Genomic DNA, 27,521 nt, shown 5'->3' on the forward strand with positions numbered 1-27,521 from the left:
AAACACATTACACTTTTGATTAACTCAGTCCCATCTAGTCCTTCTACAGTAAGGGAGTACCAGTTAGTATATGGGAAGTTAATATCACTTACTATTACAACCTTATTTTTCTTACAGCTGTCTGCTATCTCACTACAAATTTGCACCTCTAAATCCTGGTCTATATTATAATAACGTGAACATGGCCATCCCTTTCTTAATCCTCAGTTCTATTCATATGGCTTTTCACTGACTTGTAATACTACATGTCACCCCTCCTTTAGTTCCTCTCCCTCTATCATGTCTCCAGAACATTGAGCTGAGATTCCTGTCCTTCCTGCAATGAAGTTTCACTCGTGGCTATAATATCATAATTCTGCATGCTGATCCATGCTCTAGGCTCATCTGTCTTACCTACAACATTTTGTGCACTGAAATAGACGTAACTCAGAACATCAGTCCCATCATACTCAACCTTTTGGTCCGTGTCCTTGTATGTAAGCTTAACATCTTATTTTCCTGGGTGCACTGGGTCCCATCCCCTGCTCATCTAGTTTAAAGCCCAATGGGGTACCTTCCCGTGTAGATGTTAGTTCCTCCTCTAGTTCAGGTGCAGACCATCCCATTTGTACAGGTACAATATTCCCTGAAAGAGAACCCAATGATCCAAAAATCTGAAGCCGTTCCTCCTGCACCATCCCCTACCTAATGTTTAAACAGTATTATCTTTCTTTTTTTAGCCGCTCTATAACTTGTGGTAGGGGTGGCAATCCTGAGATCACCACCCTGCTCTTTAACTTATCACGGAAGTCATTGAACTCACTCTGCAGGACCTGATCACCTTTCTTGCTTATGTCATTGATATTGATATGGACCACAACCTCTGGTGCTCATCCTTCCCCCTTGAGCTGGAACAGACAACACATTTCCTTGAACTTGCATTACCATTCACTGGGACCAGGACAGAACCTCCAACTCCCTCCTCTTTGATTTCATTAGTGTCCAAAACCCAGTTAACTTTTTAAAAAATACTGAGCATATCAACTTTCAGAGGATTTTAGAAATTCAAGATATTTTGAACTTACTTCTATCTTCAAGCCGACTTTTTGTGGTTACTGCCAAGCCAGATAAAATAACTTATGAACAATTGTCCTATCAGCCCTGCATTATCTTGTTTTGCCTGGTAAGTTATGTGCTTTACCCAGTATTTTATTTTATCTGTTCTATTTGGTCTACATCCAATTGTCCCTCTTTGTTCAGGGAACAAATCGATGTGTGTGTTGCAATTCTGGAACGCCTTCTGCAAGCTTTAGAACCAGTCTACCTGGCTCAAAATTACAAACTGGAACTCCAGAAGGGACTTCAGCATTCTGATGACCATGTTAAAGTCTTGGCACTGACTCAAGTAAGGAGGGTATTCTTCAAAAGTGTGTTTTAAATATTAGCTTTATTTATTAAATGTATATTGGAACATACAGTGAAATGTGTCATTTGTTTCAACAACCAGCACTGTCCGAGGAGCAGCCTGCAAGTGTTTCCATGCTTCCAGTATCAAAATAGTATGCCCACAACTTACTAACCCTAATCCATATGTCTTTGAAGCACCCAGAGTATAACTCGAGGGTACAAACTCCTTACTTGTGGTAGGAATTGAACCCCTGATCACTGGCACTATTGAGGGGAAAAATGCAGTGGATTCTATTTAGTTAGGCCATAAGTTAATCAGGGCAATTAATTATTTGGGACAACTCTTAAAGAATAAAACTAATAGAGAAAACAGCAGGATTCCCTTCATTTATTTAGGACATTGTGCCGCTTAATTGGGATAGGAGAATGTTGCTGAACAGTTTCTAATTAGCATCGGCCATATGCACTTATGGCCATTAGACCGTGCACTGTGCTTAGACCAAACAGGTTTTACATAGTGTCAGTTAAATGTGTTCGTTTTTTTTTTAAAGTGATAGTTGTCGAGCAGTAAGGCAATACAGAACTGTTTTGCTCACTCACTGCGTTTTCAAGCATTCAGGCTTGGAGATGTCAGAAATGGCCAAGAGTGAAAATGAAATGATTTCACTACTTCAAGTTAGGAACTATGAAGAATTGGTAGGCATCAACAATCATCTTGAATGTTACAATGAAAATGAAAATTTGGAAAATGCAGTGATCATAAGCATTGTATGAAGGCAGCCCATTATCTGCACCAGGTGTCTGCATGCATTTTGTTCATTTACGGTCAATTAAAAGAACACATCAGCGTACACTGCGTGAATCCTTACGTCGATAAGAATTAGAGTTACTACACAGTTTTATAGTACTGTAGTAGTATAACCAGTGCAATGGTTTTTCCACTTTAAAACTGTCCCGGCACAGGTTTCTTTCATCGTCATATATGACGGACAACCACCAGTAGTATTGGTAATGTTGTAATTTTGTTCTGTGTTTCATTTAAATATGTAATTTGTTACTCGGTTAAACTTTAATTTGTCTTTTTTATTGCATTTGAACTATTTCCATGAAACATGCTAATTGGGGCAGCTGCTTAATTGGGTCAAAATGTACTGGTCCTGATGTGTTCTAATTAAGCGGAATCCACTGCTTTTAGAAGTATAGGATCGATTCAAAGCATACTTCTGATATACTCTGACAGTTTTGAGTTGCACTTGAAAGATTATGCAAAATTCTGTACGATGTCCTGATTTCCTGATGCCTGTTTCTCCGAGCTTTGTTTTGACCTAGACCAAATGGACAGTGCTTATTGCAGTAGGCAAAAGTCTTCAACTATCAAGATCTGCTTTCTTATTGTACCTTCAATGTAGCAAAATTTTCTGATGCACTGAACAGTAGAAATTCTGACATTCAACTACAGAAGGAGAAGGCAGAGCTTTGTCAAGGTAGATTTTAATAAACTTATTTAAAGGAGCAGAGGGAGCTGGAGAGGTTTGAGGAAGTAATTCCAGTTCTAACTAAAGCAACTAAAAACATTACAACTGAAAATGAAACAATTAAAATTGGGAATGATTATGTTACCAGAATTTAGTGAGCAGAGAGATTTGAGAATAGTGGTGTCCATTTACTGAATATCAGGTGGATGCTGTGGACTGATGCTGTATTTCTAAATATTTTCCCACTTTTACCAGTGATTCTATTAAGTCAGAACTAAACGAGTTAGCATCTTTCTTTGTATTGTAATCTCAATCCTTGCACATTGAAATTGCTGCAGCTAATGCCTAACCCCAGGCTGTGTTTTAAAATTAAAATCATTATTTTTCTTAATTGATGTTGACAGAACTTTAGTAATATTGCACATTGAGATATGTGGCTTAAGTAACATTTTAAAAAAGATAGCCTACAGTGTTTAGGGATAAAGTGAAGTTAGAGTTGAAAATAATGGAAGCAGACAGTATGTTCATTTCAGACTCACGTTAAGTACTTTTTTTTCAGATTGGACGGATTGTTGAGAGCACAGATGCAGTTGTGACAGTTCTTGATTCTCCTGAGTTGCTTAAGGAGATGATCCATAGTATTGGTGGTGAGCAAATATCGGTTGCAAAAGAGGTAAGGTTACCTTAAGTGAAATGATTGCTGGCATCCTCAAAGAACTGAGATCTAAACAGTTCCACTATTGGGAGAAGTTGTACTTTCTTTGTGCATTCAAGAAAATGTGTACTCCTGTTGCATTTTGAGATGCTGGAGGGTCTGTCTAGTGCAAAATTTGATGGAACAATGAAACTTATGCTATGTGACATAGCAAATTAACCTAAATTATGAAAATAAGATTCTCCAACAGAATATGTGGAGATTAAGAGATGAATTAAAATCATAACAAAATCAGAATCGGGTTTAATAACACTTTGGATATGTCATGAATTTTGTTGTTTTGTGGCAGTATAGTGCAATATACACAAAACTATAAATTACAATAAGAAATGATATGCACTAGTATAACAACTAAGTGCAAAAAGAGAACAAAAAACAAGTAACGGGTAGTGTTCATGGGTTGGTTCATTGTCCATTCAGAAATCTAGTGGAAGGGAAGAAGCTGTTCCTAAAAGATTGAGTGTGTGCCTTCAGGCTCCTGTACCATCTCCTTGATAGTAGCAGTGAGATGAGGGCATGTCCTCAGTGTTGGAGGTCCTTAAGACAGATGCCACCTTTTGAGGCATCACCTGTTGAAGATATCCTTGAGGCTAGTGCCCATGATGGAACTAGCTGAATTTGCAACCTTATTGTTAGGGAAAATAATTTGCTAGGGAAATTCGATTAAAGTTGATCAAAGTAAATTAGACATGGACTTTGAAGTAAAGAGAGCTTTATTCAAGATATCATGGGGAATGGAACCTCCAGCAGTAGGTTTCAATCTCCAAATAATCCAGAGAGCATAGCTGCTTTTATGCATGTACAAATGGATTGCAAAAGCAAAGGCTGTTCGATTAACCTTGTGAATTAGAAAAGATGAGCTAGATTCACATGCAGTTCCCTTGTGATAAATAATACCCATAGCAACAGCCAGAAATTAAAATTTCAGTCCTGTGTACAACTTTGTATTAACAAACAGTTGGTCTCTTATCCTTGAGTTTAATTCTTACAGGATAAGCAACTGCAAATATTTATTCTAAGAGATGTCTCTGCTGAATGCCAAGGTTATATCTATAACAAACTAAGCTCCAAACTGGTTTCATACTCAAAAAGACAATATTAACCCTTTGTCTATCAAAATCTTTAACTCACAATATTTTCCTCCACACTTGTGCAGCTTTTTACAATCCTGTGCAGTGGCAACTCCACACCAGATGGTGATGCAACCAGTTAGAATGCTGCCCACATTTGTAGAAACTTGCTAGAATTTCAAGTCACAAATTCATGAAGTATAGCTGCTATTGTGCTGTCTTTGTAATTGTATCAGTACGTTGGGCCTAAGATAGATTTTCGGAAATGTTCACATCCAGGATCTTGATACTGCTGATCCCTCGATGAGGATTGGTGTATGTTCCCTTGACTTCCCCTTCCTGAAGTCCACAAATAATTCCTTGCTCTTACTGTTGTCGAGTGCAAGGTTGTTGTTGCGACAGCACTCATACAGCTAATATATCTCGCTCCTGTGTACCTCTTTATCACCATCTGTGATTCTGTCAACGACAGTTATGTCATCGGCAAATTTATAGGTAATGTTTGAGCTGTGCCTTTGTTACACACTCATGGGTGTAGATAGAGCAGTGGGCTAAGCACATGTCCTTGAGGTGTGCTGGTGTTTTTTGTCAGTAAGGAGATGTTATTTCCGATCCACACTGGCTATGGTCTCCTGATGAGGAAGTCGATGATCCAGTTGCAGAGGGAGGTACAGAAACCCAGGTTTTGAAGTTCATTGATTAATCTTGAGGGTATGATGTTGCTGAATGCTGAGCTGTAATCAGTAACAACAGTCTGACATAGTTATTGCTGTTGTCCAGCTGGTTTAATGCCAATGCAAAGCCAGGGAGATTGTAGACCTATTGTGGTGGTAGGCAAATTACAGTGGGTCCAGGTGCTTGCTTAGGTAGGAGTTGATTTTGGCCATGACCAACCTCAAAGCATTTCGTCACAGTAGATGTGGGTGCAGCTGGGTGCTAGTCATTGAGGCAACTCGCACTGCTCTTCTTGGGCATCAGTATGATTGAAGCAGGTTGGAACCTCTTACTGCAGCAGTGAGAGACTGAAGATGTCCTTGAACACACCTGCCAGTTGATTGGCACAAGTTTTCAGTACCCTACCAGATACACCAGGGCCTGATTCCTTGCAAAGGTTTACCCTCTTCAAGGATGTTCTGACATTGGTCTCCAAGACAGAGATCACAGGGTCACCAGATGGTGCAGGGTTTCACATAGATATAGTTCTGTCTTTCAAAGCATGCACATAAAGTGTTGAGTTCATCAGAGTGGGGAGCATCATGGCCGTTTACAATATTAGGTTTCACTTTGTAGGAAGTAATGCCTGCAAACCCTGCCAGAGCTGACTTGCATCTGATTCTGTTGGAATTGATTCTTCACTCTTAAAATGGCCTTCTGTAAGTAGTACCTGGACATACTGTATAGCTCTAAATCAGTGTCTAAATGCAGTAGTTCCAGCCCTCGGCAGACTGCGAACCTCCGAGTGCATCCACAGCTTCTAGTTTGGGTATGTTCTTAAAGGCACACACTCATCCACACAGATCTTGATGAAGTTGGTGACAATTGGCATATTCAATTAGATTCGAAGATGAATCCCTGAATATTGTCCAGTGCACAGATTCAAAGCAGTCCTGTAAATACTCCTCTGCTTCCCTTTGTGGTCCTCATCACTAGTTCTGCAGTCGTCAGTCTCTGCTTGTATGCCGGGAGTAGAAGTGCAGCCAGGTGATCGGACTTGCCAAAGTGCAGGCATGGGATGGCATGGGAAACCTTCTTTGTAGTGGTGTAACTGGTCAAGTGTGTTGACTCCCCTGGTTCCACAGGTGATATGTTCATGATTGTTGGTCAGAGAATTCTTCAAGCTGGTCTGATTGAAATCCCCCACAATGAATCAAAAAGCAATGGGGTGCACTGTTATGTGACTGCTCATCACAGTGCTCAACTTCTTCAGTGCCTACCTGACATTGGCCAGGCGTGGAATGCATGCAACTGCCAGGGTGATGGTGGAAATCTCCCTCAGCAAACAAACTGGACGACACGACTGCTAGATGTTCCAGGTCAGTTGAGCAGGACTGAGATAGTACATCTGCATCATGATGAGTTAATCATGAAGCACGCTCCATCCCCTACCTTTAAGAGACTCAGCTCTTCTGTCTATGCAGTGGATGGTGAAGCCTTTGGGCTGCAGTGCTGTGCCCAAAATGGTGGAGCAGTTCCTGGTATTCCTTTGGTATTGCAATCTTGCTCTGAGGACTTCAGTTTTATTTTCCAGCACTGTGAATGATGAGAATTTAGAAAATGTTCATGTTCTGGCCTCTGGAGGTACTGTTCACTTTGTGTCAACATCGCTTCCCGTTCATTTTACATTTCCTGTGCAGATTAATTTGGATTTTAACTTGAAGCACATGTATAAAGACATCCATCTCCATCTCCCTTTTGTTTGCCCTTGAAACACTCAATAACTGTGAGTCTTGGTTTTTATAATGTCGGTAAACATTTAGTAGATATACTTTGAAGAAAGTATTAATGTTTATCGTTTATCACTAATTTATCGTTGCACCATGAGTTCACTCTGGTCTACGTGGCATAGCTATGGACTGTTGCATGAGTGGATTAGTTTATTTCTTACTGACCATAAGAATAACCGATAATAGTATATTCAGGTGCATGATTTGATATTGAATTGAATATGTATTTCACTTAATTTTCTGCTGGTTCACAAGTTTTACTTATTAAAACCCCTACCAAAAGCTTCCAGCTTGGGTGATTTTTGAGAAGTGTTTAACTTACTGCCTAGCCTTGCAAGCACAGATTGTGAGGGCAATAGGGTTAGTGTGCAGAAGGATCTCAATGGGATGATAAATAAGAAGCAGAAATTAAATATGTAGGTACAGCAGGCAGTTAGGGACATTAAGTTATGTTCTTCAAAGCAAAGGCAGTGGAACACCAAAGTAAGCATCCCTTGCTGAGATTCTACAGAATTTTGGTGATCTCCCATTTAAAAATATTTAAATTTTGTGAAACTTGTTTCTGCAGATTTGGTCTCTGTACATAAAAACAAATCTACTTTGACCCAATGCATTGAATATTCACTGGATTGATTCCTGACGTGTAGGACTGTCTGTCGCATGAATAGAGATTTGAGTGAGATTGGTTTTTCCAGTTAAGATGAATGAGAGATGATTTCTTCAAATTAGCAAGATTGTCAGAAGGATCTTGTCCCAGCATGAGGTTAAAGAACCCTGTCAGTAGCTGAAAGGTCTCTGTAGTAGATAAAATGCAGACTGAAGTATGAAAACATGGCATAAGAACTACTATTAGCATGCAATTGGTAACATTCTCTCTCCAGTTCTGGTTGCCAGAGATGATCATATTTAAGAAACAGCACCCATTGCACTAATTATGGGGGGGGATTCTGCTTGCTATCTGCATAGATGTACACGTATATTTGCATTGAGTTCCTTCTTCCAGTGACCAAGGAGCTATTCCAATGTGGATTAGTAGCAGTTAAAATAGATATTATTTTCATCATGTGTCAAATCTAGAAGAAAATATAATGCAACATCAATCAGTATGAGTAGGTTGGTCAACTTCGAATAATGGTCATAGTTGTTCTTGCCTCTGTATTCCCCGTAGAACATAACAATCACCTTATTGACTTCAAAGGTTCATTTATTATCAAAGTGTACAATTCTGAAATTCTTCTTCTCTGGGTAGCCATGAATCAAAGAAAGAGTTGTAGAAATCCCTGGCCTATAATTGCTCAGAATTGAGGAGGAGTATCTGGGATGCATGCAACACCTTCTAATCTCTATAAACAGAGCACACAGAAAAATTGAGCAAACAGTGGAAAGAGCATACAGAATTCCAACCAATTCATCTGCTTGTCTCATTGGTCTCCACTTGTCTCACCTCTCTATAGATCCTGTATAGGATTCTTCAGTCATCTCAGAACTCGTAGAACTGGGAAGGAATCAATTTGAATTTAACAGTGGGCTTATTGGTGGAAAGGTGAACTCAATCCAGAATTGGGTGGGAAATGGGTTGCCTAAATAAGACATGAGATGATAAATTACTATAAGCAGGGAGTATAGATTTTCTGGATCACTCCACCTTAAAGATCTGAATGCTCAGCGATGGTGGAATGGAGACTTCAGAAGACACAAGAGCTAGAAGGGTAATTGGGACCAAGTACAAAAGGATATTATCCTACTGAATGACAGCAGGCTTGAGGGCCAGTCTTACTATATATTATGTTCTTGTATTCTATAAACATACATGGTTGATATACATCTGATGAAAGATGGAACAAATTTTTACAGATTGTATTAATTTGAAATTTAATTTGTCACTGCAGCAATTGTGTTGAATTTCTTGGTTAAGTGGGAAGATTTTTTAAAAATTTAATAGCATTATCATGAATAGAAGTCTTACAAGAATAGGCAACCTTATAAATGTTTTTGCTGCATGCGAATAGTTCTACTTGCCTAATCATTTACTTCCACAAAGCACAACATTTATTGGTGCTGCTTTTTTAACTTTCAGGCAATCAAAGGTCTTTCCAGAATTGCCCAGAATAAAGCTGGACTTGATGCATTATTTACGACCAACATGTTACAAGATTTGAAAGATGTCATGGGTATCAGTGATGTGGTACGATACAGAGTTTATGAGGTACAGTGAATTTGTTGCAGTTGACATCCAACATTTTTCTCCTAAGTCAAATTTAGATGTCATAAGATTCTTTAATATATTCATTTTGTAAACTTTAATTTGCTTTCTGAGCCAAAGGTTGTATTTAAGTCAATAAAATACTTATTCTTCAGATATTTTCATTTATTCATTAGATAAACTACTATGGAAATACTGTTTTCCATAACTCCTTTTTCAGGAGTAAGCCACATTTGGGTATATCATTTCAGTTATTAAATTGATCTAAACAACCCTGATTCACTTGACTGGCTTGTTTTGACTTTTGAGCTGAAATTACATTTACTCTGAATTTTGATGACACTATGGAGATTTTATTAAGTCTGATATAGTGACTAAATTTGGAATGCTTCAGATATATAGCCTTTTAAATTTGTGAATGGGTATCACATCAACACTTTCAGATACCACATAACCTAATCCATTGTAAGTTTTGAGAGAAGGACGAAATGTCTTCAGCTCTTCAGATTTGAACATATTTCTGAAGGGGTATAACTGCATAGTTTTATCCTAGTGCTTTTGTTAATCATGAATATATAGGTTGAAATGAACTGGTGCATGTTCAGTAAAGAGAGAACAACTTCATGCAGAGGGTGCCATGGAAATGGAGATATTTGCAAATCAGACCCTGTATTGCTGAGTAACATCTAAGGCACTTTGAACATTTAGTGGTGATATGTTTATGTAACTTCAAAAAAAGAAGTGCAATATGATCATAGTGCAGTAAGCAAGCTCACTATACTCATCTAAGTTTTTTTTATTATCAGTATATTACTTTCAGAAATAAATTAATGAACCCAATCTACTTACTGCCTGTTACACTGCTGGTGTTTAGGGCAGCAATGAAGGTCCCCCATCTCTGGCGGTGTTCAGGGCTTCCTTCATTGTGTCAGTAGCTTCCTCTCAGTTTTCATTACTGTCAGTCATGGAGGTCCCAGGTGGAGACTCGGGAATACCGTCACACACAGATGCAGAAGGATTCTTCATTGCTATTTCCATAACAACTTTGTTTAACCAGTCAGGGTTGTTAGCCGTGAGCTGAACCCCTTAACCTGGAAGACTGGTGCACCACTCTTAGTCTGTCCTCTACCCTTTGACCTGTTTGGCATGGGTGACACAATCAAGAATCAAAGCATACAGCCCTGACTCCAGCCAACACAGCTCTTTTGGTTATTGACGTACGCCAACATTCAAACCCAACAACAAGGTTGTAGTTCTCGTGGAGGGAACCTAATCGAGTAAACTAAAATAATCTAACAGTCATGCATCGCTCTGACAGGAGCATTAAGCTTGCTCGTGTTATTGTCTTGCAGTTGGTGCTGGAGATCGCAAACGTGTCATCTGTTTCACTTGAGTATTGTGCCAGCAGTAGTTTATTAACTCGGCTGCTTGGCGAGCTTGCAGGGGATGATGTCCTCATCAGGTGAGAAGGCTTCTACCTGTTTGAAATGTTTTTTATTCAGTCACCAAAACAGGGAATTTGGAGGTGTCACTGAGCTAAATGGCACCATGGGTTTTTGTCTTTGGTTATATGAGATCACTTACAAATTTGGACCAGGTTTTCTCACTGCAAGAAGTGGGTAAAACAGTAGCCCTGCTAAAATGTAAGGACCAATATAGGTTTGCAGTTGTGCCTCCTCACAGAGTACTATCAACCAATTATTATTTTGAGACTACATCATCCCATTTAACCTGTTAAAGTTGATTTACTGATGGAAAGAGAAAGTAGGGGTTATGTGAAGGTTTTTCTGTCATCATTCAAGCTATCTAATCAAAATATTTGCAATTTGCCACCAACTGGCTCCCTTAAATCTCAGATATCTTGCCTTGATGCATCAAGGTTTAATTTCTGGCTCTTGGAGTTGTATTACATTGTTGGGATAGTACTAAGGTGCCTATAATTTGACACAATTGTAAAACCATCTCCCTGTTTTGGAACTTCTGTACAATTCAAAGTTTTTAAATTCTTCATTAGGGGGTGGGCATTCTGTTGTTTTGGTGCTAAGTTTGGAAGACTCTAATGCTCTCTGTCTCTACTTTGTCTGCCTTAGGATGCTGCTTTAAAACCTATCTCTTTAATTAGGTTATTTTTTTCCTAATACTCTTGATTTATGATTAAGTTTTCCATTGATATGTGATTAACATTTACAGTTATTAAAATGCTTTATAAATACCAGTTGCCATAATGGTTGATTAAATAAATTACAAGTATTTCGATTCAATTGAAGAGCCACCGCTATTGAGATGGTCACCTCACTTGCTCAAAGTCAGCATGGACGACAGTACCTGGCTCAGCAAGGCATCATCGATCAAATCTCAAACATGATCACAGGTGCAAATTCTGACCCCTTCTCTGGCTTTTATTTGCCAAGTAAGTAAAGAAAATTTACTGTTATATCAAGCCAGTAATAAGGAAAAGCTCACTTGCCCATTCTAATGATAATGTAAATGATCCAGCCTGTCATCCAGTTCTAGCTAAGCAGTGACTTTAATATTTTGTTTCCAGTCGGTTTACCTACTAACCTGTATGTCTTTGCACTTGACTTCTCTACAAAAAAACAAAGTTAAATCCAATGACAGAAATATGGGCACTAGATCTAGACTCCCTATGTATCTAAACACTACTCAGGTGTTTGAAGCACTAATATGTTTGAACATGTATTTATTATTTCCTTTGTAGATCTGGTGAAGTTTTTTGGAAACTTGGCAATGGTTGATAGTCCTCAGCAGATATGTGAACGTTATCCTGTCTTTATCAAAAAGGTGTTTGAGATGATTGAAGGACAGGAACCAACCATGATTGGAGTTAGCTTAGATACCATTGGGATTCTTGGATCATGTATAGAAGGAAAGCAAGTTCTAAATAAAACAGGTAACCTATGTTATTGCTTTAATCTGCAGCTGGATGAAAAGTAATTCAGTTTCCCCTTTTATACAAGTTGTGGAATAAGTTCTTTCTAATATTCTGCAGTCAATTCACTTTGGTAGAGTTGATGTGTTGAATATTGGAAAAACTAATTTATCTAAATTTTCCCAAGCAGAATTGTACATTTAGTGTCATGTAAGCAAGTTTCTAAACAAATATTTCTGTGTGAACCTATTAGACTTTTATTGTGTCTCACCTTTTCCTGAGCATGTTAGGAGTTTCTTTTTCCTGCCATTCTATTTAATGTTTCCCTTCACACTGGCTGTCTGTACCTCCCATTTCACTGTACAGGTCACTTTCCAGTTCGTAGGAACAGATGTGCTTTGCTCAGTGCAAAAGAAAGTGTGCCATTTTCAAATTGCAACACCAGTCTAATTAAGTATTGCAATACTTGTCACCTTTACATGATCTTGTGTTGAAATGTGAATTGTAATAGTTATTCCATTATACAAGGTTCTGCATTCCAAGAGGTTTTGAGAAGGCTGGGTTCGATTTCATGCAGTGCTTCCACAGACATGCGCATCCGCTGCCTTGATACAATTGCTTCTCTCCTTTCTCTGCCGGTGAGTACCAGGAAAAAGTGCCATTGAATGTAAATGAAGGATGTGGTTTGGAAAAAAAACTGTTTAAACCACGGAAGTGGATGACTTTTGAGCTGCAATGGAAGAACAGTTTGATTCGTCTTTTATGATTTAAAAAAAAACGTAAGATCTTCTAAATGCCAATAAAACTTTACAAACATCTTCCTAGTTTTCATCCATTTTCCAGCTTGAATTTTTGTAAAAATTAGTGCCTTGCTGCCAAATCAAGTTGTAATGGTATATTTGCTCTTGCAGTTCTTTTCATAAGCATGCCATTTTAAAAATGGCTGTTCCACAGTCATATTAGGTTAAAGTAGAAAGATATCACTGATCACATATTAATGTCGCATTTTTGTCTTCTGCTCTTAAAGTTATTAGATGTAGCCTAGAAACATATTTTATTGTACATGGAGCTTAGAAAAATAGAAGGTTCTGGGTAACCCTAGGTAATTTCTAAAGTAAGTACATGTTTGGCACAGCATTGTGGGCCGAAGGGTGTAGGTGTACTGTGGTGTAGGTTTTCTATGTTTATTGTGTGATGCTTTCACTTCAGAGGTCTGTGCATTGTGAATATAACCATTGTATCAAAGTGACTATTAATCTTTAGATCACTGTCACTCAATTATTTCTTCAAGAAGTAAAACAATGGATTTTATAAATTTTATTTTTATTTAATGAATGAGCAGTGAGGAACAGAATTATTTAAAAAATATTGGAAATTTTCTAGTTTAATTCTGCTAAAATTACACTTAACTGATTCCAACCTCTGCCTGTAAAGAGATTTTATGTGAGATTCCTCCTCTGGTTTGCTCCCACAGTCCAAGAAGTACTGGTTGGTAAGTTAATTGGTTGTTGTAAATTGTCTCGTGATTAGGCTGGGGTTAAATCGGGAGTTGCTGGGCAACTGTATAGATGAGAAGTCTCAGTAATTAACATGGGCAGCTTGAGGCTTGTGGCAAAGGTTGAGCATGCCACTAAATTTATGAACAATCTGGTGAAGTTTCATGTAGATGTCAAGGAGAAATACAGAATCAAAGACAATAGTTTCTGGCTTCTGATGTTGATCCTTGTGGATAAAATTAGTGTGGAACAATTGGGCTGCTATTGTGGACAAGTGCATGTAGGACATTGCACTTGGTCAGCCACAAGCCAACTGGAAGTGTCAGACTTGTATTTATTGACTGTAGCTCCACTTTCAATGCCATAAATCCCAAACAAACTGCTCCGAACTCCTGAAGCTGGGATTAAACACCCTTCTCTGTAACTGGATCCTTGACTTACTGACCAATAGTGTAGATAAGCAACATCTCCCACAATTATCCTCAACATGGATGCTCTGTAAGACTGTATCCTAAGCCCCTTTGCTAACTGTATTTACAAATTTCAGATGACACCACTGTAGTGGCTGGTTTTCAAACAACAATGAGTCTGAGTAGAGGCAGCAGATGGGGAGCCTGGTGACAACAGCCTTTCCTTCATTGACCAGCTCTTGTGTTTCAGTGACTTCAGGAAGCAGGGTGCAGTATATGCTGTTCTCTTATTCAGTGTGGCTGAGGTGGAGATGGAGCTCAAGTTTCTAAGATGTTAACATCAGCAATCTATCCTGGTTCAGCACATGGACTTGATGGCCAAGAAAACACACTAATGCTTCTACTTAGAGGGCTAAGGAAATTCAGTATCTTGCAGGGTAGAAGGTAACAAAAGTTGGAGCATGTATCATCAGGCTTCAGGGCATTGACACCTCCTATTCCACTGTTATCCTTGCTCCTGAACAGACCTCTTGTATGCTAAGGATGTACTCTTGATTTTCCAGTCTACTTCGTCGTGTTTCATACACTTTGTCAACCTGCACTGCACATTCCCTTTCACACAATTAATATAATAACTGGGGCTTTAAATCAGACATGTAGATGGTTGGTGACTGATGTAATACTTGAAATCTCTTTGTATTTCATTAGATAAAATAAATATGAATTGCCTTCTATAAATGGTTTTACAATTGCTACTTTGAAGATGCACATTGTATACGAGTGAATCATTGAAAATATTACTGTTTAGAGAAGATGCTATATCTTGCATTGTTTGTCCATTTACACTAGCTTGTATGGAATGATCTTCCCAGAAGAGTGCAAAGCTTTTCACTGCATCTTAGTACATGTGGCAACAAGCAAACCGAACGCAAATCACCATTTGTGGTTAAGTGAAAGGATTTTGCATTGGCATCTTTTTGCATATGACTAGATTGGATGTACTATATATTGGACCTGCAGAGAGATTCATTTTTCTACATATTGGAAAAGTGTGATTAAACCTTGCTGTTCTTCCAACAAACTATTATGTACATTGTACTGTATTTCAACTAATTCTTTATCCATATTGGCAAGCGCAATTTAGCAAATGAGCTTGTGATCCTTTGGGAGCATTTTACTGGGTGCTCATATTTATTGTTCATAGGAAGCAAGCATTTTTTTTTATAAAAAAGAATTGGTCTGTAAAATATTGCAGCACAGTGGATTCTAGTTAATTGGGCCATTGAAAAATTGGGGCAGCCACCTATTTGGGACAACTCTTAAAGAATAAAATCTAATGGAGAAAAATTGCCAATTTCCCTTTGGACAGGAGACTTGCCGAACTCTTCCTAACCAGTGTCAGTCACTTGTCTGGCTGCTAGATGTTGCACCGTGCTGAGAGTGAACAATTTTTAAGTAGCAACAGTTGCGAGTGCTGGTGTTAAATTATCCATTTGGACTGGCGGATTCAAAAAGCAGTAATTTATTCTTGGATTAGAACACTATTTCATGCAGGAAGGCAATGAAGGCAGTCCATTATCTGCACTGTCTGCGCGGATTTTGTTCATTTATAGTCAATCAAAAGAACATGGGGTACATTGAATTCCTCTTTGAAAACTATTAGGAACTAGTACAGTTCTATAGTAATGTAGCGGCATTGGTAGTGTTCTGATTTGTTCTGTATTTCATTTAAATACATTTATTCTGTTAAATATTAGCTTGTCTCTTTTTATAATTTTTAAAAATAATTTCCTTGAAACTTTGGCTAATTATGGCAGCCACTTAATTGGGCCAAAATATACAGGTCCTGATGTGCCCCAATTAACGGAAATCCACTATTTTGATAATGCACTGGAATGTGAAGTCCTTATACATTTGCAAAATCTTTTCCCCATTGTAGTGAATGTTCCTCAGTAGTACTATCTCTGAAATGTTTTCAAATCATCATTCTGTTTGTTTCAGCATTTTCTGGGGTTTAGCTGTAGCCAACTGCGTTATTTTCTTCTGTTAATGCTGTTTTATGTTTCTATCAATTTCACAGATTGATCAGCAAACTGAAGATATTCTAGGAATGACTGAGTCCTGGTTCCACGCTTTGCACAGCCATCCAATGGAAACATTCCGCAGTCTGAGTTCCCAGCCTTTCCCAGATATCCACATTGGTGCACTAAAAGTCTTCACCGTGAGTCTTTTGTCATTAAAAACTTGTTTATTTGGATACCCTGTCTTACTTTAAAATACAATGAAATACACATGTTGACAGGTAACACAGATCTAATGGATTTCTAGTTAGTTTCTAAAACTTCTGTAGCTGATTTGTGTAAACTTTTCCACAATTAATAGAATTATTGAGGATTTAAATTAGAAATGTGGATAATGACTGAACAAATGCTTAATTTCTTTGCATTTCATTGGGGAAAAGATTAAATATGAAATGCATTCTCTAAATGGCTTTGCAATTGCACTTTGATTTGAAGATATGCATTTCATGTGAATGATTTGGTAAAAATATTACTGTGCAGGGAAGACACTTGGATTTATCTATACCATTATGGTACCACATACCAGTTTTTTTTTTATAAAAATCAATAAACACTACAGGTACTGAACATCTAAATTAAAAACAGAAAATGCTCAAAATGCAGCAGGTCAGGCAGCATCTATAGAAAAGGAAACATTCCTTACAAAGGGTCACAGAGCCAACTTCGATAATTTCTCTTTCCACAGATGCTGCACGGCCTGCTGAGTTTTTCTAGCTTTTGCTGTTTTCCAGTTTTGCTTATAAGTTGCTCTTCTTATCAGTGGAACTTAAAATGGAGTTCGTGTATCAGAGTGGCAAGATATTTTGTAGCTTGAAGTAGAAACAGTTTTCACAATTTTTGTAGCTTGTAATAAAAACACGAAATGTTAGAAATAGGAGGAATCAGAGGGAAAGAATTATTATTTAAGTTTGATGAGGAAACCGTTGACCTGAAACACTTAACTTGGTCCACAAATGTATACTAATGAGAAATTTGAAGATTTTCTATAATTACAGACATGTAACACCTGCTGTATTTGCATTTGCTTAGCAATGTAATTTCTTAACTCATTATCTGGTTTCCACTACGGAGTTGCTAAAGACTAAAGCTGATAGTAACTTGGAATTTGTCATTTTAATTACTCAGATGTGTGGAGATATGTTATCATCTCCACTTTGCTCATTACTTGAGTGTAGCTTTTCTGTTTTGCTCCTTCTCGCTCATAATGGCAATCAATTAAGAGTCCCATTCCTATTCATGAACATGTGTTATTGAATTGGTTATTTTTGTTACTGTGTTGACATACTTTTCCCATTAACTTCTCTTCTGTTTCTTTCCTAAATGTAGGCAATTGCTAGCCAACCTTGGGGTCAGAGACTGATGATTGGTACACCAGGATTTGTGGAATACATCATCGACAGGTCAACTGAAGCTGACAAAAATTCAAAGGATGCCAAATTTGAATTGGTAAAAGCCCTTGTAGATTCCAAGACAATAGCTGAAATCTTTGGAAACCAACATTACCTGCAACTCCGAGCTTACCTGCAGGAAGGCCCTTACTTTGTAAGAGCAACAGCAGCAGTAGCTGTGGAAGGTGGCGAGTAGCCACTGATGAGAGTATTGACTTTCTTTAAATTTTTACTTTTTTTTGGTAAAGGACATGTTACATGAAGCTTGGTATTGGACAGAAGCTTCAATTAAGTGGAATTTTCAATCTCTTTAACATTCTTTTCCATTCCTTTAAGAAAACTGAGAGTAATGATAAGGTATGCAACTCAAGTAATATAAATACCTTTTTGTGGTGTTGAACCAGATTTATATATTATGTAAAGCATCAACCTGATTTTGATTTCCAACTGAATATCAATCTTGATATTTATTTTAAAAACTTATACAATTGAAATGAAATCGGAAGCTCATTTTTATCCAATTTCAATAATTGAACCATCTAATCCTGGAATTTCCTAACTAAGCATCTTCACTGCCTGTTTCAACTGGTTCAATAGCAGCTTGCCACCACCTCCAGATGTTTTTTGGGCAAGCATAATGTTGACCTTGTCCATATCCTGTGACTGATTAAAGTGTACTTGAGGTTTCCATATGTTGTCTCAAAACCTCCAATAGAAAAAGGAGAAAAAAGACAAGTTCAAAATCTGTACCTGCCCATTTAAAATGGAGTTGAAGAATTGTTGAGAATTAAGAATTTGTGGAAAGCTTTACCCTGGAGACCTTTTAGAGGTGGAATTGTTCAAGTTATTTAAGGCTAAGATGTTCTGGCGCAATTGGTGAGTACAAGGTTGTATCTAAGTAAGCAAGTGAGGCTGAGTCCAAGATTAAACCAGCTATAGTCTTATTCAGTGGCACTGCAGGCTGACTGAACCATACGGTGTCGTCTTGTTTCTTATGTTTCAGGTTTCATTTGGTACATTATGAACCATTGGGTGATTGGGTTTTATTGCCTGTGCTGGATAACAGTGCACAAACATCTGTGGTGGATATGATATATTGTAAAGTTCACTGCATAAAAACACAAGATCTTTTGCTTCCCCACCTCTTGTCATATGTGAGCACAAGGCATCTCTGCTTTGACATTTCCTAGTCAAGACAATGTTTAACCTGTTCATTCCTCTTCAGGTTAAACATCGTGTTGACTTAGAAATACTACTTTTGTACGATTCCTCTCAGATCTTTAAGTGGATGTCTAAGAGTCATAAATAAGAATTTTGGCCGATTATATCCATGCCAAACGTCAATACCCGTCTTTACTAATCCTGTTTGCTAGCACATGGTATGTAATCTTCTTTGCCTTGTTGATTGTTTGTCCATGTACTTAAATGTTGTGAGGGTATCTCCCATATTCTGTGCATCAACAAATTTTTTTTTAAGGGTTTGGGGTGACTAATGAGTCCTGGGCAAGATCCTGCCACGAGTGATATTTTATTGGCAGAGGCAGGCAAGTGGGTTACTTGGGATGCTTTGGATTACTTCCACTAGCAATCTTGGTCTCCAGCGCTAGAAGAGCTGAGAACCCTCTTAGATACTTCTCCGCCAGTTGGGCTAGGGATTCCTGTGAATTGATGATTTCATCTCCCCCCACCCCCCGCCACAAGAGATCCTGAAGATCTAGAGACATTATCCCATCTCCTGTCTTCCCAGGAAAAAAAAGGGAAAATGTGTTTTAGGAGGCTGAGGCATGTGGATCTCCTCTACAAAAACTTGGTTTTGATTCCCATAGGAGGCTTGTTTTCCCAGTGTTGCAAGCTATTTAAATAAAACATTATTTTAACAAATAGTCAAGTCTATTGTCATTTAAGTATATACATGAATATAATGTATATAACTATATAATGTATATAGAAACAGGACAATGTTTCTCTATTGGTGTAGGTAAGGATAAAATCTACAGATGAATTACACAAATAACAAACCAAAGTGCATTAATATTAAATATTGAAAGGTACGGAACAGAGACACTGTGAATACAATGCACCAGGGAGTTCAGAAGCCTAATGTCCTGGAAGAAGAAACAGTTTCTCATCCTGACAGTTCTTGTTTTTATGCATCGTAGTCTCCTGCCTGATGGAAGAAAGTCTGAGGATGCTAGAAGGATGTGTGGGATCCTTGATAATGTAAGGGCATTGCATATGCAGCGTTCCTGATAAGTGTCTCTGATGGATGGTAGGGAGACCCCTATGATCTTCTCAGCCATTCTCACAGTCCTTTGTAGGGATTTCTGGTCCAATGCTAGACTGCTCCTGTACCAGATGGAGATAAAACTTGTCAGGGCATTCTCAATGGTGCTCCTGGAAAATGCAGTTAAGATTTGGGGGGGGGCATTTGAAGGTGCTTTGCTTGTCTTAATCTTAGGAAGTGGAGGCACTACTCTGTCTTCTTGCTGAAGGAGGTTATATTAAGGGATCAGGTGAGGTAATCCATGATGTGACCTCCCAGAACTTAAGACCATAAGATATAAGAGCGATTTGGCCCATCGAGTCTGCTCCGCCATTCAATCGTGGGCTGATCCAATTCTTCCAGTCATCCCCTCTCCCCTGCCTTCTCCCCATACCCTTTAATGCCTTGGCTAATCAAGAACTTATCCATCTCTACCTTAAATGCACCCAATGACTTGGCCTCCACAGTTGCTTGTGGCAACAAATTCCACAGATTTACCACCTGCTGACTAAAGTAATTTCTCCACATCTCTGTTCTAAATAGACATCCTTCAATCCTGAAGTCATGCTCTCTTCCTACAATCCCCTACCATGGAAAATAACTTTGCCATATCTAATCTGTTCAGGCCTTTTAACATATGGAATGTTTCTGTGAGATCCCTTCCCATTCTCCTGAACTCCAGGGAATACAGCCCAAGAGCTGCCAGACGTTCCTCATGTGGTAACCCTTTCATTCCTGAAATCATTCTCGTAAATCTTCTCTGAACCCTCTCCAATGTCAGTATATTCTTTCTAAAATAAGGAGCCCAAAACTGCACACAATACTCCAAGTGTGGGTTCACGAGTGTCTTGTAGAGCCTCAGCATCACATCCCTGCTCTTGTGTTCTGTTCCTCTAGAAATGAGTGCCAACATTGCTTTTGCCGCCTTCACCACTGACTCAACCTGGAGGGTAACCTTTAAGGTATCCTGCACAAGGACTCCCAAGTCCCTTTGCATCACTGTACTTTGAGTTCTGTCCCCATCTAAATAATAGTCTGCCCATTTATTTCTTCCACCAAAGTGCATGACCATACACTTTTCAACATTGTATTTCATTTGCCACTTCTTTGCCCATTCCCCTAAACCATCCAAGTCTCTCTGTAGGCTCTCTGTTTCATCAACACTACCTGCTCCTCCACCTATCTTTACATCATCAGCAAATTTAGCCACAAATCTATTACATAATCCTGTAGTCCAAATCATTGATATACATCATAAAAAGTAGCAGTCCTAACACCAACCCCTGTGGAACTCCGTGTCAACTGCATCTCCTTTGTCTACCCTGCTTGTAATTTCCTCAAAGAATTGCAGTAGGTTTGTCAGGCAGGATTTTCCTTTAAGGAAACCGTGCTGGCTTTGGCCTATCTTGTCATGTGCTTTCAGGTACTCCATAATCTCATCCCTAACAATTGATTCCAATAACTTCCCAACCACTGATGTCAGGCTAACAGGTCTGTAGTTTCCTTTCTGCTGCCTCCCACCCTTACGTAGCGGAGTAACATTTACAGTTTTCCAGTCATCCAGTACAATGCCAGAATTATTGATTCTTGAAAGATCATTGTTAATGCCTCCGCAATCTCTCCGGTTACTTCCTTCAGAACCTGAGGGTGCATTCCATCAGGTCCAGGAGATTTATCCACCCTCAGACCATTAAGCTTCCTGAGCACCTTCTCAGTCATAATTTTCACTGCACAAGCTTCCTTAACACTCTTGAATGTTTGGTATTCTGCAGATGTCTTCCACTGTGAAGACTGATGCAAAATAGCATTCAGTCCCTCTGCCATCTCTGCGTCTGTCATTACAATATCTCCAGCGTCATTTTCTATTGTTCCTATATCTACCCTCAACTCTCTTTTACCCTTTATATACTTAAAAAAGCTTTTAGTATCTTTGATATTGGTCATCAGCTTCTTTTCATAATTCATCTATTCTTTCCTAGTGACCTTATTAGTTTCCTTCTGCAAATTTTTAAAACCTTCCTAATCCTCTATCTTTCCACTAGCTCTGGCTTCCTTGTATGCCCTCTCTTTTGCTTTTACTTTTGCTCTGACTTCACTTGTTAGCCATGACAGTGTCCTCCTTCCATTTGAAAATTTCTTATTTGGAATATATCTGCCTTGCACTTCCCTCATTTTTCGCCGAAACTCCAGCCATTGCTGCCTTCCTGCTTGTGTCCCTTTCCAGTCAATCTTGGTCAGTTCCCCTCTCATGCTGTTGTAATTTCCTATATTCCACTGAAATACCGACTCATTGGAATTTAGTTTGTCTTTCTCAAATTTCAAAGTGAACTCGATCATATTTTGATCACTGCTCCCTCAGGGTTCCTTTACCTTATCACCTCCAGATCATTGCACAACACCCAATCCAGAACAGCCGATTCCCTAGTGGGCTCAACAACAAGCTGTTTTAAGAAATCATCCCTTAGACATTCTACAAATTCTCTGTCTTGAGGTCCCATACTGGCCTGGTCCAGTATAGTACTTGTTGCACTTAACTCTCTCTATGATAACTGTTGCTAACACTGTTATGCCATCTGCAAACTTGACACAGTTTGAGCTGAAATCTGTGACACAATCATGCATCAGCAGTCTGGACGGTAGTGGGCTGAGTTCACAGCCTTTGGGAGTGTCAGTGCTCAGTGTAATGGGATGAGTATCGTTGCTGCCCACTCAGACTGAGTGTGGCCTTACTGTTAAGAAGTCTGGTATCCAATTGCAGGGGGAGGTGTTGAGACTCAGCGAGGACAGTTTCCCCACCAGTTTTTGGATTATGATGGTGTTGAACACTGAACTGAAATCTGTAAACAGCTGTCTGGCAGATGAAACCTTATTTTCCAGGTGGTGGAGGATGGAGGTTATTACTGACAGGCATACTTTTGATCCTGAAGGAAATTGGGTTTTGTTACAGTCACACCAACCAAGAATAGTGTAGAAATATAGCAATATAAAACCATAAATAATTAGAATAATAATAAGTAAATTATTCCAAGTGGAAATAAGTCCAGGACCAGCCTATTGGCTCAGGGTGTCTGACACTCCGAGGGTGGGGTTTTGCAAAGCTGAAATTAACTCACTTTTAACTTATTTTCTGTATCTGGGAAGAAACATCCTGGAAGTCTCCGGTTTCCACCATTTTCAGCATGATGCTTCAGTACTTTATATAACTGGGTGTCTGGTTTTCAAAGGCTTGTATTTTGGACTAACTGCAAGACAAGTTTCATTATGTAATACTTTCACCCATTGTGCTTTTTATGTAAAGACTTTAATAGATGCATCAGTTGCCAAATGTTGCTTAGTGATTTTGTTGATGCCAATGAAACAACTTGATATTTAACATAAGCTGAGTGTTTATCATCTAAGGCTGACTGGAGACAACATCCCCTGGTACCTTCCAGTTGCTGTTAATTCTGGTCATTTGGGGACTCAAACAAATAATTAAGAACAAAAAGAAAAGCTTATTTAGTTGTGCATGCTCATTCTGAACAGTTTTTCATTTATCTACAAGCAAATCTGATAATTCCACTTAATAAGTTTAAGAGAGACCAGGAACAGAATTTTGTTATATTCCATCTGGGTAGCCTCCAACGTGATGGCATAAACATGATTTTCTGGCAATTGCTCATGCCCCCCCCCACCTTCATTATTCCCCATATCTATTTCCCTTTCTCACCTCATCTCCATCATCTCTCTCTGGTGCTCCACCCCCTTCCCTTTCTTCCCTGGTTTTCCATCCTCTCCTATCAGATTCCCCCTTCTCCAGCCCCTCTTTCTCCAATCAATTTCCCAGCTCTTTACTTCACCCCCTCCCCCTCTCCTGGTTTCACCTATCACTTGCCACCTTATACTACTTCCACACACACCCCACCCTACTTTGGCTTCTCTTCCTTTTCAGTCCTGATGAAGGGTCTCGGCCTGAAATGTCAACTGTTTATTTTCCATTGATGTTGCCTAGTCTGCTGAGTTCCTCCAACATTTTGTGTGTTGCAAAGAACTTAGTCACTTTTTCATACTGTACATTGCCTTTGAATACCTTTATCAGATTATTTCACTTACTTTATATAGTTTTAACAATCATCTATAAACTGCTCTTCCCATACTGACCATTGTCATTAATCATTGACCCCTTTGTGGTTTGTGCCTTCAGTTAACTGGATGCTAAATATTGGAATTCCACGTCGCATTCATCTTTTGAGATGCTTCTTAAAACTTCCCTTTGGTCAGTCTGATAATTATCTCTCCTGTTAAATGATAGGGTGATTAATCTTTAATAAAGCTCCTGTGAGCAGCTTAAATCAATGTTAAATATCCTACATAATGCATGTGATTTTAAAAGAAAGTTCATTATTTTGTAAATCATCTTGGCACATCACATCACTGTGCTGTAGCCAGAACAGAAACAGCTGTAGTCAAATAGTATGTCCCATATACCTTGACCATAAACTCATCAATATGGCTTGACATACCCCTGGTTATTTTCTGTGAGTAATATATTCAGTTTTTTCTTCACTCCACTGCTGAGTTTATTTCCATGAAGACTCAAATACCTGAGTGAACGGTGAGGATTGGAACACAAGGCCTCGCACAGAGCTAGACCTCCTTCATCTTCAATTTCATTGGAGTCCAGGTCTACTTTACATAAGCTTCCATTAACACAGAGCGCTTCTGCCAAGTATTTTGCCCCTTCGTTGCAAAGAACATTTTCATCGAGGAGGACGTGGGAGATGTGCCTACATTTCTTCAAAATATCAAATAGCTCTTTCCACCCAGTCAAATCTACAGCATTGTTCTGGGACAATCCCAAATATTTGAGAGGTGGGTTCAAGCTGAGAAACGAGGCCACGCACTTCAAGCCTTCATTAGTTAATTGATTTGAACCAATGTCAAGTTCTGTTAGCTGCAGCTTCTTTTGCTGGATCACAGCCTGCTCACCACCTTGAATGTCGTTCCTGTTTTCTTCAGTGTTCTCCCCCAGAAAGAGGTCAATGAGTCCATTCATCAAAATGCAAATACCTTTGTCGCCCAAATTATTTCCGTGTAATCTGCAAAAAAAAAGGAACACTCTAGTGGTAGAAGATAATGTATAAGATAAGTTATTTGTCCCAATCTTGACAGGAACCTGCAACTGTCATCCCAATTGTTTAAAAACATTTGTCATGTGAAATTCAAGGTTTAAATGATCTGGAAATCAACAGGTACAGATGCAGAATATGAAGTATAACCAAATCATGCTGGAAATATGAGGCAATACATGGAAAGAGAAACAGTTAAGCCTTGTCAGAATTCAAAGTAAAATTTGTCAGCGTACATGTATGCCACACATAGAACCCTGGGGTTCTTTTTCCTGCAAGCATACCTAGCAAATCTATGGCACAGTAACTGAACTGTAAACATCAGGAACCGCAAATGCAGATATAAATAATGAGCAAGAAATAACAATACAAGAGTCCTTAAATGAGTGTAGTCATCCCCTTTTGTTCAAGAGCCTGATGCTTCAAGGGTAGTAACTGTTCTTGAACCTGGTGATGAGAGTCCTGAGGCTCTTGTATCTTCTACCTGATGGCAGCAGCAAGACTATGGCCTGGGTGGTGAGGATCTTTGGTGATGCTGCTTTTCTATGGCAATGTTTCATATAGATGTGCTCAATGGCTGGGAGGGCTTTAACCATGATGTACTGGGCCAGATCCACTGTCTTTTAAAGGATTTTTCCACTCGGTATTATTGGTGTTCCCATACCAGGCTCAATGCAGCCAGTCAATGCACTTTCCAATACACAAAGATTTTCTCTTTCCACAAGTACTCTCTGACTTGCTACAAGTTTCTATTTTCTGTTTTAAATTTAAATAATGTGGAGTGCATGATTGGTTGGAATCTGTATGGAGCTAGCACTGTGGTACAAGCTGTGTGTCCTATACACATTAAAAACCCACTTAACTGATTACACATAGAAAATAAATTAATATACTGGCATGTTTACTGATTCCAAATGGAATTCTGATTACTAAAATGGCTCAAACTTTGTTTTTGCAATCTTGTCTTCAGCTCATCTTCACTTTACATTGTATGTCAGTGCCTCCTGTATTTGTTCCAAAATTGACACCAGCAATTGGGGATCACATCCTGTTAACCAGAAAGTGGGTAAAATGTACACCTTATTATGTGTGCCCTTTACATCATGTTTGGACTTCAAGAACCATTAAATGCATGAGGAAGGATATGGAAAGCAAAACTTTAAATCTGCAGATGCCGGAAATCTGAAATAAAACCAGAACGTGCTAGAGACACTCAGTAGATCAGGCAGCACTAGTGGGGAGAGAAACAGTTAATACTTATGGTCAAACAATAAAAGGAAGAGGGAAGTTACTTTGATGGAATTAAATTAAGGTGAGGGAAAAAAATCTTGAGTGTATACACTGGTGTGGTTGAAACAAATGGCCTATTTCAAAGCTTTAATTGGCTTGTTCAGCATTTCCATTATCTTCCAATTTTGAACAACTTTCAACACCTTTGATAGTAAATTATTCTATCTGGTTGCTGCTGTTTTTCAATATTTTCCATATTCTACCACTTGTGCTGGCAGTTCATTCCACACTCTTAATACCCTCTATGTGAGGAAGTCTCCCCTCATGTTCACCTTAAACTTTTCACCCTTAACTCATGATCTCTAGTTCTAGTCTCACCCACCCTCAGAGGAAAAGGCCTGCCTGCATTTATCCTGTCAATAACACTCAATTTTATATGTCTATCAGATCTCCCCTCATTCTCCTATACTTCAGGGAATAAAGTCCTAATCTTTTCAACCTTGTCCTGCAAATCAGGTCCTCGAATCCCAGCGACATCCTTGTAAATCCTTTCTATACTATTTTCAATCTTATTGATACATTTTCTGTAGGTAGATGACCAGAACTGCACACCTTACTCTGAATTAGGCCTCAGTATTGTCCTGTACAACTTCAACATAACATCCAAACTCATGTACTCAATACTTTGACGTGAGAAGGCCAATGGACCCAAAGCACTCTTTAGATTCTCTGTCCAAGAGATATGATCCCTAATTACCACTCCCTGGAGTATTAACTAGCTCAGTGACAATGGTATTTGTTAAGGTTCACCAGCAGTTCCGAGAGGTCGGTGGCCTGAAACGTTGAATGCAACTCTCTTGCTCCCTCACATTTCCATTTTAGATTTTACTTACTGTTCAGCCACTCAGTTCCTCCAGCAGACTGTTTCTCCAGATTCCAGTATCTGCAGTGTTTTACATTTCCATTAATTAGTGTTTAGTTTGTATTTGTTCTCTTGTACTTTAGCTTGTGATGAGATGATTATGTACAAATAATTGAATACACAAATTAATAAACCTGACATTCGTGTCGTCATATACAATGCGAGTAATGTGCTACTTACAACAGGCACTTGACTGAGGGCTTGACTTTAAGAAGCTCCACCAGAAGCTCGGCACTCTGCCACCCGAGGTTATTAATATTGAGGTTAATTGTTTCCACTTCTGATTGGCTGTTGTTTGCTAACGCGCTGACGAGCATTTCTAGCAGGTCATCAGTTAGCCCTGTGTTTCTCAGGATTAACTCTCCCACTGATTGGCAGACCTTGAGCATAGCAATTATGTCCACAACCTTCAGAGGGAACAAATTAATGAATTGAACTAT

General features: G+C 38.8%; 1 protein-coding gene across 1 annotated transcript in view; it reads left to right on the plus strand.

Annotated features, from left to right (window-relative positions):
* Nucleotides 1-27,218, plus strand: part of psmd5 (proteasome 26S subunit, non-ATPase 5) — a 29,895-nt gene extending 2,677 nt beyond the window's left edge. The window contains exons 2-10 of the mRNA XM_059993711.1: nucleotides 1,240-1,384; nucleotides 3,421-3,534; nucleotides 9,168-9,296; nucleotides 10,646-10,755; nucleotides 11,561-11,703; nucleotides 12,013-12,204; nucleotides 12,712-12,821; nucleotides 16,170-16,310; nucleotides 17,497-27,218. Of these exons, the coding sequence (XP_059849694.1) occupies nucleotides 1,240-1,384; nucleotides 3,421-3,534; nucleotides 9,168-9,296; nucleotides 10,646-10,755; nucleotides 11,561-11,703; nucleotides 12,013-12,204; nucleotides 12,712-12,821; nucleotides 16,170-16,310; nucleotides 17,497-17,754 (1,342 nt within the window). The 3' untranslated portion in view covers nucleotides 17,755-27,218. The remainder of the gene's footprint in view (nucleotides 1-1,239; nucleotides 1,385-3,420; nucleotides 3,535-9,167; nucleotides 9,297-10,645; nucleotides 10,756-11,560; nucleotides 11,704-12,012; nucleotides 12,205-12,711; nucleotides 12,822-16,169; nucleotides 16,311-17,496) is intronic.
* The last annotated feature ends 303 nt before the right edge of the window (nucleotides 27,219-27,521 follow it).

The sequence above is a fragment of the Hypanus sabinus genome, chromosome 18 (assembly GCF_030144855.1).
Source record: "Hypanus sabinus isolate sHypSab1 chromosome 18, sHypSab1.hap1, whole genome shotgun sequence".
NCBI classification, from domain to species: domain Eukaryota; kingdom Metazoa; phylum Chordata; class Chondrichthyes; order Myliobatiformes; family Dasyatidae; genus Hypanus; species Hypanus sabinus.